General features: G+C 39.8%; 1 protein-coding gene across 2 annotated transcripts in view; it reads left to right on the forward strand.

Annotated features, from left to right (window-relative positions):
* Positions 1–10,245, forward strand: part of SLC66A2 (solute carrier family 66 member 2) — a 201,365-nt gene extending 191,120 nt beyond the window's left edge. For both annotated transcript variants that reach the window (XM_073631201.1, XM_073631202.1), the window contains one exon: positions 5,578–10,245. In XM_073631201.1, the coding sequence (XP_073487302.1) occupies positions 5,578–5,785 (208 nt within the window). In that variant the 3' untranslated portion in view covers positions 5,786–10,245. The remainder of the gene's footprint in view (positions 1–5,577) is intronic.
* The last annotated feature ends 1,972 nt before the right edge of the window (positions 10,246–12,217 follow it).

The raw sequence follows: 12,217 nt of genomic DNA on the forward strand, positions 1-12,217 counted from the left end.
CCAACTATGGTACATAAATAAATAAATAAAACTCCATAGACGACGCTTTAAAAAATGTTATTGGTTACCTGTTTAGAGTTACAGAGAACATTTGCGGGCGCGACTTATGTATGTGGTCGCTTCTGCACGTGAGCACGGAGGGATGAGGCGCTTTAAAAAGTTTTTTTATTATTTTTTTTTTTTTTTTTATGTTTACACTGTCCCTTTTAAAAAAAATAAATAAATAAAAATGTGATCACTTTTATTGCTGTCATAAGGAATGTGAACATCCCTTGTGACAGTAATAGGCAATGAAAGGTACTCTTTATGAAGGGATCTGGGGTCTATAAGACCCCAGATCCCTCCTTTGCACTTAAAAGCATTCAAAACGCCAAGTTTGGCTGTTTTGAATACTGTAATTTTTTTTTAAATCTGGCGCCTCTAAGTCTTGCGTAAACCGTAAGGGATATGTCATGACATTGATTCCAGGTTACTAGATCAGAGACTCAATCAAAGCTGATTGTGGCTTTGTTTGGGTTTTTGGGCAGCCGGACATGCTGACTGGTCACTTGGGCCTCCCAGGGGGACGGGAGAGCCGCGAAAGGCAGCATTGGGGGGGGGGGGGGCGCGTTCCCTCCTGCTACTTGTAATAATAGTCCGGCGCCTGATTAGCTGCATTGGTTGTAATTACAAGAAAGTCGACTGCTAGCTCTGAAAAAAACAGTACCGGTGAGGACTGTAGCTGCAGGCATCACCTGGTACAACCCCTTGAATTCAAAGGCCGCATATTTGCCTTACGTCGGCGTCAAGGGGTTAAAGTGAACAAAAGTCTCACTTTTAACAATAAAAAAATAAAAACAAACATGTTATACTTGCCTGCTCTGTGCAGTGATTTTGCACAGAGCAGCCCAGATCCTCCTTCTCGGGTTACTCTTTGGCCCTCCCTCGTGCCGAGTGCCCCCACAGCAACCAGCTTGCTATGGAGGCACCCGAGCCACAGCTCCCTGTGTCCATTCAGACACGGATCATCACGTGTATCCAAACAAATGATTTATTGAACCATGATCACATCACAGAACAGGTAGTGCAACCTTTTGGAGTCCCTCGGGACCCCTTCATACAGCATGTGATTCAGACACGGAGCCGTGGCCTTCTCTCTCCTTATTGGCTCACTGACTTTGACAGCAGCTTGAACCAATGCCACTTAGCTGCTGTCTCAGCCAATGAGGAAAGAGTCCCGGCAGCCGAGTCGCTTGTGCAATATCGCTGGATAGAGATGAGCTCAGGTAAGTATTAGGGGGACTGCTGCACACTGAAGGGTTTTTATCTTAATGCATCAAGATAAATAAAACACCTGCCTTTACAACCACTTTAAATTGTTACTAAACTCAGGACCCTGTATTCACTATATCTGGTCTCCCTCAGTACACAGAACATGGAAGTGCTGGAAAGGAGTTTTCATTCTAGCTTGGAGAAAGACTTCTTACTGATGACTTAACATGTTTAAAATATCCAAGGTCAGTATGAAAGTGGTTGTAAAGGCACAAGGTTTTTTATCTTAATGCATACTGTGCATTAAGATAAAAAGCCTTCTGTGTGCAGCAGCCCCCCTCAGCCCCCAATACTCACCTGAGGTCCTGCTCTGTCCAGCAATATCCATGAGTGTCTCAGCCATCCAAGATTATTCCTCCTGATTGGCTGAGATACAGCAGCGGCGTCATTGGCGGCCACTGCTGTCGATCAAAGACAGCTAGGCAATCAGTGGAGTGCTGGGGAGTGGCCAGGTTGGGGCTCCGTGTCTTAATGGACACAGGAAGCTGTGACTCGGCTAGGGTGCCCCCATAGCAACCTGCTTGCTGTGGGGGGCACTGAACAGGAGGGAGGGATCAGAAAAAAGACTTTACAATCACTTTAAGGTTTGACAAATAAACTTGTTATTCCAAGGCCTACAGTGGATATAAAAATTCTAGACACCTCTGTAAAAATACTAGGTTTTTAAGCTGTAAAAAAAGAAAAAAAAATCAGGCCAAGATAATCACTTCTGTATTTTCTCCACATTTTAATGTGATATGTGCAATTCAATTAAAAACAAACTGAAATCTCTAAAGGTATAAAAAAAACTTCCAATAATGTGGTTGCACAAATCCTTGAATTGATACTGTTGAAGTGCCTTTTGATTTTTTGACATTCATTCATTCATTCATTAAGCCTCTTGGGGTAGGAGTCTATCAGTATGGCACATCTTGCCTTGGGAATCTTTGCCCATTCTTCCTTGCAAAAGTGCTCCAAATCTTCCATATTGTGAGGGCAGCTCCTGTGCACAGCGCACTTCAGATCATCCCACAAATTTTCAGATGGATTAAATTAAAGGTATGCTGTGGGTCATTGTCGCCTGAAAGGTTATGTTCCTCTTTTTCACCAGCTTTTTAAGCAGAGGCCTGAAGGTTTTGTGCAAGAATTGACACTGTTTAAGTCCCTCCACCTTGACTAAAACCCCAAATCCAGCTGAAGAAAAAAAGCATAATGCTACTACCACCATGCTTCACGGTGAGGATGGTGATTATTTGGTGATGCACAGTATAGGTTTTGCACCAAACATAATTTTTGGAATTATAGCACATTAGCTCAGCCTTGGTTTCATCGGGCCATAATACATTTTCCCACGTGCTTTTGGCAGACTTGATGTAGGTTTTTGCAAAATGTATGAATCTTGGATGTTTTTCTTGGTAAGAAAAGGCTTCAGCCTTGCCACTCTACCCCACAGCCCAGATATATTACGAATACGGGAGATACACAACCAATACTAGCCAGAAATTTCTACATTGGAACCCATGGTGTGTATGCAAGCCGCTCAGGCTGCAAGAAAGTGTAGTTCTGTGCCTGCTGGCTGGGAAGGAGCCTGCCCACACTCCAGACAATGATAGACAAGAGCTAAAGGTCCCGAGAGCGAAATGCGATGGGCGTGGGTCCAGGTTGGGACTGACAATTGTTCACACCTTAGGTTCTGTTCTTGTGTGTGGCTCCCAGGACCTTTTAGCTCTTGTCTATCAGAAATTCCTATGGCTCCTTTAACCACTTCCCACCCGCCATATAGTAAAATAGAATATAAAGAAAATAGATCATCAGTGCCCTGATTACAGTACAGCCCATCAGTGCTGCTTATCATCATTGCCCATCAGTGCCATCTATCAGCGATCATCAGTGCAGCACATTAGTGACTCATCAGTGCCCATAAATGCAGCTCAACAGCGCACATCAGTGAGGGAGAAAAATTACTCATTTACACAATTTACTGACAGAAACTAAGAATTTTTTTTTTTTTTTTTTTTTTTTTTTTACAAAATTTTCTTATTTTGTTTGTTGTGTTTTTTTTTTTTTGTTTTTTTAGCAATAAATAAAAAAAAACAGCAGTGATCAAATACCATCAAAAGAAAGCTCTATTTGTGTGAAAAAAAAAATTATTTGGGTACAGTGTTGCATGACTGCGCAATTGTCATTCAAAGTGTGACCGCACTGCAAGCTGAAAATTAGCCTGGGCAGGAAGGGGTTGAAAGTGCCCAGTAGGCAAGTGGTTAATGTTGCTGTAGGCCTCTTGGCAGCCTCCCGGACCAGTTTTTTTCAGTTTTTTTTAAATCTATTTTGGAGGTATGTCTAGTTCTTGAAAATGTCACTGTTGTGCCATATTCTCTGCACTTGTTGATGACAGTCTTCACTGTGTCCCATGGTATATCTAATGCCTTGGAAATGTTGCATACCTTCCAACAATGAGATCGATCCCTTTGCTTTGTAAGCGCTTCGCGGACCAACTTTATATGGGCCTAATTAGTCGCTTTCATTGATGGCAGGTGTGTACTGACTATTATTTAGCATCAGTTTGAATATGATTGGTTAGTTCTGTACAGTCGCATCCCTAATTATAAGAGGGGCTGTGCACATATGCAACCACATTATTTTTTTATTTTTTTCAACCACTAACCAATAATTTGGGTTTGTTTTTAATTGAATTGCACAGATTATAGGTCACATTAAAGGTGGAAAAAAATCTTGTCTTGGTGTGATATATTTTTTTTTTTTTACATCTCAAAAACCTGCCATTTTTACAGGGGTGTGAAGACTTTTTAAATCCACTGTATATGTAAGATGAAAGGACATCAGTTTTTTTTTGTAAGACAGAAGATTATGTCCACGGTTTAGAAAAGGCTTATTTTCATTAATTGAAACGTGTTGTACTTTAAATAATAGACAAAGTATAAATACTGTATAGATAATTTGTTTATCGTATTATTTATATATTTATTTTTTATCTAAATCTTTGAAGCCTATTGTAACTTGGTGGTCTCTAACATGCTTGTAACATATCGGTAATCCATAAAGTGATGGTAAAGGATAATTTTTTTTTTTTAATAACAAACATGTCATGTCATACCTGCTCTGTGCAATGGTTTTGCATAGAGCAGCCATGTATCCTCTTCTTCTCAGGTCCCCCGCCGTTGCTCCCAGCTCCTTCACCTCGACCAGTGCCTCCCATATAGCAAGCTCCTTGCTATTGGGGGGCACTGGTGCGTGCTCTTTCCCAAGCCCCGCTCTATGCATCCATAAGACACATAGAGGCGTGGCTCGGCCCTGCCCCCTTCTCTCTCCTCATTGGCTCACTGACTGTGATTGACAGCAGTGGGAGCCAATGGTATGAAGGTACAAAACCTTCAGCATTTACAACCACTTTAATTGTATAATTTGGTACTTTTCTGCAAGGATCAAGTGTGGGTTCCAATGTATTAATTCTATTACATGTGCTCTTGAAGAAGGATTTCTGAAATGCATTTAAGTCTACATGTGGATTTTATTTGGAAACTACATGCTGTGAACCTCTAAGTGGAGAGGATTTTAACATGGGTTTTTTTTTTTTTTTTTTATGGAATAAAATGAAGCTGTTTTTATGATACTTGGCTTCTCTATATATGCCCGCATAAAGTCCTGTGACTACAAATAATGTTTATAGTATTCTATATCTGAAAATAAAACACTTTTTGCCCTTCATGTCTACACTTTTTTTTTCTGCACTTGATCTTTAGGACAGCCATGGTTCTCACACAGCTGGAGTTTAAACATGTCTGCTTTTGTTCACCTCCATTGCATGGTAGACTGATGGGGCTAGTAATTTTATACAGTAAGGTGCTTTGTGCTTTTGTTGAAGATCCTAAAGCGTCACACGGGGGCAACATTTGAGGCAAGATCTGCAGATATTTTCTGTACTTGCTGGAAACTGTCATCCTAAAAAGTGAAAACTAATGCAGCCACCACAGGAACGGAAAGGATTAAAACTGCAGTGAAGCTGCTAGTAATTTTTTTTTTTTTACAATTAGAAGAACACTTCCATGTTCACACTTGGGACCTTACAATGTATGTTTTCAAGGCTTCTTCTCAGACGTGAACTCATTAATATGTTATTACTTAATAATATTTTTTATGCTATTAGTAAATAACTCTAATAAATACACTGGCAACATTTCTTTACGAGTTTGGAAATGTATTAATTTTTTGCTGCTTAATTAGTCGATTTGCAGATTTTTTATTGTTCTTTTTGTTTGTTTTTTTCAGCATCAAAATGGTTCTGATGTGGACCAGCGGAGACACATTCAAGACTGCATACTTTATTTTGAATCAAGCTCCTTTTCAGTTTACCATCTGTGGCCTCCTGCAGGTCATTGTAGACATTACTATCTTGCTGCAGGTGTATTTGTACAGCAGATATCCTCAGAAGCCAGTATCGCATATAACACATGCAACCAGTGCCAAAGCTCTATGATGTGGAGAACATGTACTGTGTAATCGTGCGCTTCCCAGTCCTAGAACTACTTCTGCACCAAGTACTGCATATGTGTAAAGCATGTATTCTGAAAGCATGTTGGGGCAGATATATAAAAACTGGAGTAATGAAAAATGGAGCTCAGTTGCCCCCAGACACCAATCTACCGTAGTTCCAACTTTGCTGCAGTGAGAAATTAGGAAAGAAATATGATTGGTTGTTACGTGCAACACTTCCACTCGTTTATAATTTCCTTGCTTTAATTTTATACAACGGTTCCCATTTAGGTTTGTTTTAAAAAGACAAAGGTTATGGTTTATTGAACTTTATCGACCAATTAGAATCAATCTGTTGCTTGCACTACAGTAAATCTGATTGGTTGCTGTGAATGAATACCCTTTGCACAGTATTTTTGCTCTTTGCATGGCCCTATTAAGTAAGCGTATTCACAGTTATACCTTTCAGTGCTTTGTGCTGTTTTAAGGGGCCTATTTATAATGATTAAAAATAGTAGCTTCTTTTTATCTTTATGTTTTTTTCTTTTTATGGGTTTTATAGTTTTATAAAACATATATTACGGAGGCAAGGTTGTTATGTCCATTATTTAGTTCAGGGAATTTTTATATTACATCAATATCATTTTTTTTCTTTTTTTTAATCAAGGGGAGGGTCCCATATTTTCATCATATTTGCCAAACTGTCATTCAAAAAAAAAGTACACATTCGTTTTAAGCTTTCAGTTGCCACATTCCATGTTTTTTCTTTTTTCCTATCCTGTTTGCTGCTTTTACAGATACCTAAGAAATGATGTCAAAACCTACAAACCATGAAGGTGCAAATTGACTGAAGTTTGCAATTTCATTATAAACTGGCTCTTAATTCTTGCTAAAATGTTTGTGTGTCCTTTTTATATTGAAGTTCTTAACCTGACTTGTAGGTGCATTTTTATGGGGGATTTCATTGCAAATGTATTCCTAATGTATGGCTGCCTGTACATTAGTAGTAGTATGCCTACATGGTAATTTTCATTGGTATGAATAAGAGTCAACCCGATCCACATAGTAGGTCAGATGTTTATATATTGTACAGTGTTAATCTATCAGATTGCTATCCACTTTCTCCTCTCTTCCAGGTAATTGCTGTGCAAGAAGCCTGGAAGACTTTGCTATGCAATATGTATTACATGAATGGGGCTTTGGGCTCTTTCCTTTTGCATTTTCATGACTGATTGGACTTTAAAGGGGTTGTAAAGGTACATGTTTTTTCACCTTAATGCATTCTATACATTAAGGTGAAAAAACATCCGACGATTAGCAGCCCCCATGTTTACTTACCTGAGCCCTCGAAAGTCCCGCGTCGTGAACGCGCTGGCTTCTCGACCGGGCTTCTCGGCTCATTCATTGGATGATTGATAGCAGCGCAGCCATTGGCTCCCGCTTCTGTCAGTCAAATCAATGACGCAGCGCGCCGGGGGCGGGGCCGAGTGATACAGTTGGCGGCTATAGCCGCCGATTGTATCACGGGAGCGCGCCTGCAAGCTAACCCCCTTGGGAGAGCGCTTCCGAGAACGTGGGTTAGCTGATGCAGGGAGGAGCCGAGACAGCCGCCGAGGGACCCCAGAAGATGAGGATCGGGGCCACTCTGTGCAAAAGGAGCTGCACAGTGGAGGTAAGTATGACATGTTGTTTAAAAAAAAAAGGAACCTTTACAACCCCTTTAACCTTTCTGAATTAATCTTGGGTCATTTTCCTCAATTTAGTATGTCTAATGCCAAATCAAAGTTGTAAAGCTACATTCCTAGATGGGGAGATCTCTCATCTGTCCATGCCATATAATTTTATATCGAATGTACTTTTCTTGAAATAATTGACAATGATCTGCCCTTTAAAGATTAGGAGAATTCTCTGCCTTAATTTATTACATTTTTAATCTGTCCCATGTGTATTAATGGACATTGCTCAGATTTTTTCTAACCTGTATTTTTGCCATTTTATAGACCAATGTTACATTTAGTGTATGCCTAAATGACACCCAAACTAATCTTTAAGACATTTTGACATAGAGAATTTTAAAACATTGGGTTTGATTTACTAAAGTTGGAGAATACAAAATCGGGTGCAGCTATGCATAGAAATCTATCTGCTTCCAGATTTGTTGGCAGTGCTTAACCCACTTTAAGACCGAGCCTATTTTTCATACTTGTTGTTTACAAGTTAAAATCATTTTTTTGCTAGAAAATTACTTAGAACCCCCGAACATTATATATATATATATATATATATATATATATATATATATATATATATATATATATATATATATATATATATATACTTTTTGTCACACCGTATTTGCGCAGCGGTCTTACAAGCGCACTTTTTTGGGAAAAAATACACTTTTTTTTAATTAAAAAATAAGACCTCAGTAAAGTTAGCCCAATTTTTTTTTATGTTGTGAAAGATAATGTTACGCCGAGTAAATTGATACCCAACATGTCACGCTTCGAAGTTGCGCCCGCTTGTGGAATTGCGACAAACTTTTACCCTTAAAAATCTCTGCAGCGTTTAAAAAATACTACAGGTTGCATGTTTTGAGTTACAGAGGAGATCTAGGGCTAGAATTGTTGCTTTCGCTCTACCGATCGTGGTGATACCTCACATGTGTGGTTTGAACACCGTTTTCATATGCGGCTGCTACTCAAGTATGCATTAGCTTCTGCACGCGGGCTCGGCGGGACAGGGCGCGTTTAAAAATGTTTTTTTTTTTTTTCTTATTTATTTTACCTTTTTATTTTGACACTGTTCTTTTAAAAAAATTACAAGGAATGTTACAAAGCATCCCTTGTAATAGAAAAAAAAGCATGACGGGACCTCTTAAATATGAGACCTGGGGTCAAAAAGACCTCAGATCTCATATTTACACTGAAATGCAACTTATAAAAAAATGTCGTTTGACAAAAAAAAAAAAAAGTCTCTTTTAAGAGGTATGGGTGGAAGTGACGTTTTGACATCTCTTCCGCCCTGCAGTGGTATGGAGACGGGTGGGGGCCATCTTCCCCTCACTCAGCTCCATACCACAGACTGGAGCGGCGGAGGGCACGGGAGCGCGGCGGAAGGGGGGGCCCCTCTCCTGCTGCCGATTAAAAGTGATCAGAGATAGAGCTGCATGATTCTGGCTAAAATGAGAATCACAATTTTTTGCTTAGAAGATAGATCACGATTCTCACGGCGTAACATCATCTTTCACATTAAAACAAAAAAAAATGGGCTAACGTTACTGTTTCATATTTTTTTTCAATTAATTGAAGTGTATTTTTTCCCAAAATATTGCGTTTGAAAGACCGCTGGGCAAATACAGTGTGACATAAAATATTGCAGCAATTGACATTTTATTCCCTAGGGTCTTTGCTAAAGTATATATAATATTTGTGGGTTCCAAGTAATTTGCTAGCAAAAAATATTGATTTTAACTTAAACGCCTGTCAGAAAAAGATTTAGACTTTAAGTGGTTAAACTTCCTGCATTTACACATTGTTAAAAACTTGGCAGACTGCCTGGATTTTTTCTTTACACACAGAAGTTTTTATCCCTGTGATCTAAGAAGGAAGAGTTAGTTGCAATGTTTCATGTTAAAAACTTGGCAGACTGCCCTGATGTTTTCTTTTGACAGCTGAGTGAGCAGATAAGTCTCTCCACTTGTTATATGAAAGAATCGGCAAACTCTGCAATAGAGATCATCAGGGGGGTTGAATCGAGATCACGATTTTTTTACGATTAATTGTGCAGCTCTAATCAGAAACCACTTTTATCTGAAAGCAGACCGCCTGCTGAAGAAGAGGATACCAGGGTTATGGCAGCTGCTGCCATAACAAAACGATATCCCTCTTCAAACAGCCAACCTATAACGATGGCAGGTGGTCCGTAAGTGGTTAATTGAACAAGCTGAAGTTAGAAGCTGATTGGCTACCATACACAGCTGCACCAGATTTTGTACTCTCCAGTTGTAGTAAAGTTTTACTTATCTATGGAGTTCTAATATATGCTTCAGTACTGGTGGCCATTAACTGTACAAAAGATTCAGCATGTCTGTGGAAGAGCCTGCCCTGGGACCATTGCAGCTTGGTTCTGGAAGTTGGTACATCTTGCCTACACAGGTTAGATATTAAGGAAAGTTGCAAACGTCTAAGATTTCCCTAATTAAAGAAAATCTGATCTGGGGAAATCACTGTTAGGCTAGATTCACACCTATGCATTTTTAGTGCTTTTTGCATTTTGCAGATTTGCACTACAGAACGTGTTCCATAGGAAACCATGGTAAATGGACTGTAGTGCAAAATGCAAAAAGCACTAAAAATGCATAGGTGTGAATGGGGCCTTAAAGTGGAAGGCCACCCTAAAATAAAAAATAGCATCAAAAATCGTAAAAAAATAAAAAAAAAAAAAACATTTGAAAAAAAAAAATTATTAACTTACCTGAAACCCTTGTTGCTAGGCAGTCTTCCTAATCTGCCTCTTCCTACTCCGCGGCACTTCCTCCACTTTGGTGAGCGGCCCCGTTGCCTTCTGGGAACTGTGTGTGTCCCAGGAAGCAACGGGGCCATTTACGAAGCGCCACGCGACTCGCGCATGCGTAGTAGGAACCGGCACTGAAGCCGCAAGGCTCCACTGCCTGTTTCCCTTCGTTAAGATGGAGGCGCAGGCGGCTGATCCGATGACGGATCGGCCTCGGGGGGCCAACATCACGGGCTCGCTGGACAGGTAAGTGTCCTTATTAAAAGTCAGCAGCTACCGTGTTTGTAGCTGCTGACTTTTTTTAAAAAAAATATAGCGGCCGTAACCCTGCTTTAAGGTATATTCAGGCAAAACCTTGACTCCGCTCCCAGACTTGTGGTCAAACCAGCTGCAGGTGCTCAAGAACCAACAGGATGTGTTTCTTGCCTGAGTATGCGCTGTGTCGGAGAAATGGGCTACACTACCACTACATACTTGTACACAATAATATCCCAATAAACAGGCTACTCCCTTGACACAGATTGTCCTAACGTAAAGCTTAAAGTGGAGTTCCAGCCATTTTTCGATTTATTAAAAGTCAGCAGTTACAAAAAACAAATAGTGCGCTAGATTTCAAATATATGCTTCATATAAAACTAAAGTGAATAATTGACAAATTGTGATCTTAAAAATATATGTAAAAAAGTCCACATGCACAATAATAAACATAAATATAAAACTCTTGTATGCTGAAGAGACGTGAATAAACTCAATCCGTGCTCCATGACAGTCTCTGCAAGGAATAAGTGCTAACGGATAATCACCACCACCTCCATGTGCAATGCCTGCTCACCTCAAATAAAGACCCCCTTGGGTCTATTGGCACTTTCAATAGTAATCCACACAAGGATCAGCTCGATCGTACATGGGTTTTCAGCTAATGGCTCCAAGATTACCAGGACTTCTCCATAAGAAATAACTTTCTCCAAATTCAATTTCTCAAAGCAAATAAAACATCATTGCGCAAGATTGCTTAAAAATATTTGCTTTTAATTAATAACATCATATGCGCTGACATTTGAGCATAAATAAAACCGCAGTTTGGCATTGGGACTGCTCTCCTCCTCACTACACATCCAGGGTAACAAGACCCCAAAAGTGTCATCAACATTGCGTGATGTTTTATTTGCTTTGAATTGAATTAGGAGAAAGTTATTTCTTATATAGAAGTCCTTGTAATCTTGGAGCCATTAGCTGAAAACCCGTGTATGATCGAGCTGATCCTTGTGTGGATTACTATTGAAAGTGCCAATAGACCCAAGGGGGTCTTAATTTGAGGTGAGCAGGCATTGCACACGGAGGTGGTGGTGATTATCTGTTAGCACTTATTCCTTGCAGAGACTGTCACGGAGCACGGATTGAGTTTTTTTATATGTCTCTTCAGCATTCAAGAGTTTTATATTTGTTTGTTATTGTGCATGTGGACTTTTTTACATATATTTTTTAAGATTTCTCACTTATTCACTGGAGTTTATTATGAAACCTGTATTTGAAATCCAGCGCACTGTTTGTTTTAGTCATTTGTATATGTGGTGTCAGAACACATTTTAAATAGCTGCAGCTGTTTTTCATTTATATAATTAGTCACTTTATATATATTTTTTAGGTTGTCAGTTACACTCCTATCAGCGCTTTAGTAACATTTTAATTTCTAGTTACAAAAAGTGTATATAAAAGTGTAATAAACACACACTCGCCTGTCCCACGATTCAGCAGTGTGCACTCATCCCTGCCATTTTCCCCGTGTCCTCCCTTGGTGGTGCCAGCATCTTCACTATAGGCATCCAGCTGTGACCGCTTGCGGCTTCACAGCCGGGTGTCCACTGCGCATGCCTGAGCAGTGCTGCACTCTGTGATTGGTCCCAAAGTGTTCTGGGACCTG

This window comes from Aquarana catesbeiana, linkage group LG05 (genome assembly GCF_042186555.1).
Source record: "Aquarana catesbeiana isolate 2022-GZ linkage group LG05, ASM4218655v1, whole genome shotgun sequence".
NCBI lineage: Eukaryota > Metazoa > Chordata > Amphibia > Anura > Ranidae > Aquarana > Aquarana catesbeiana.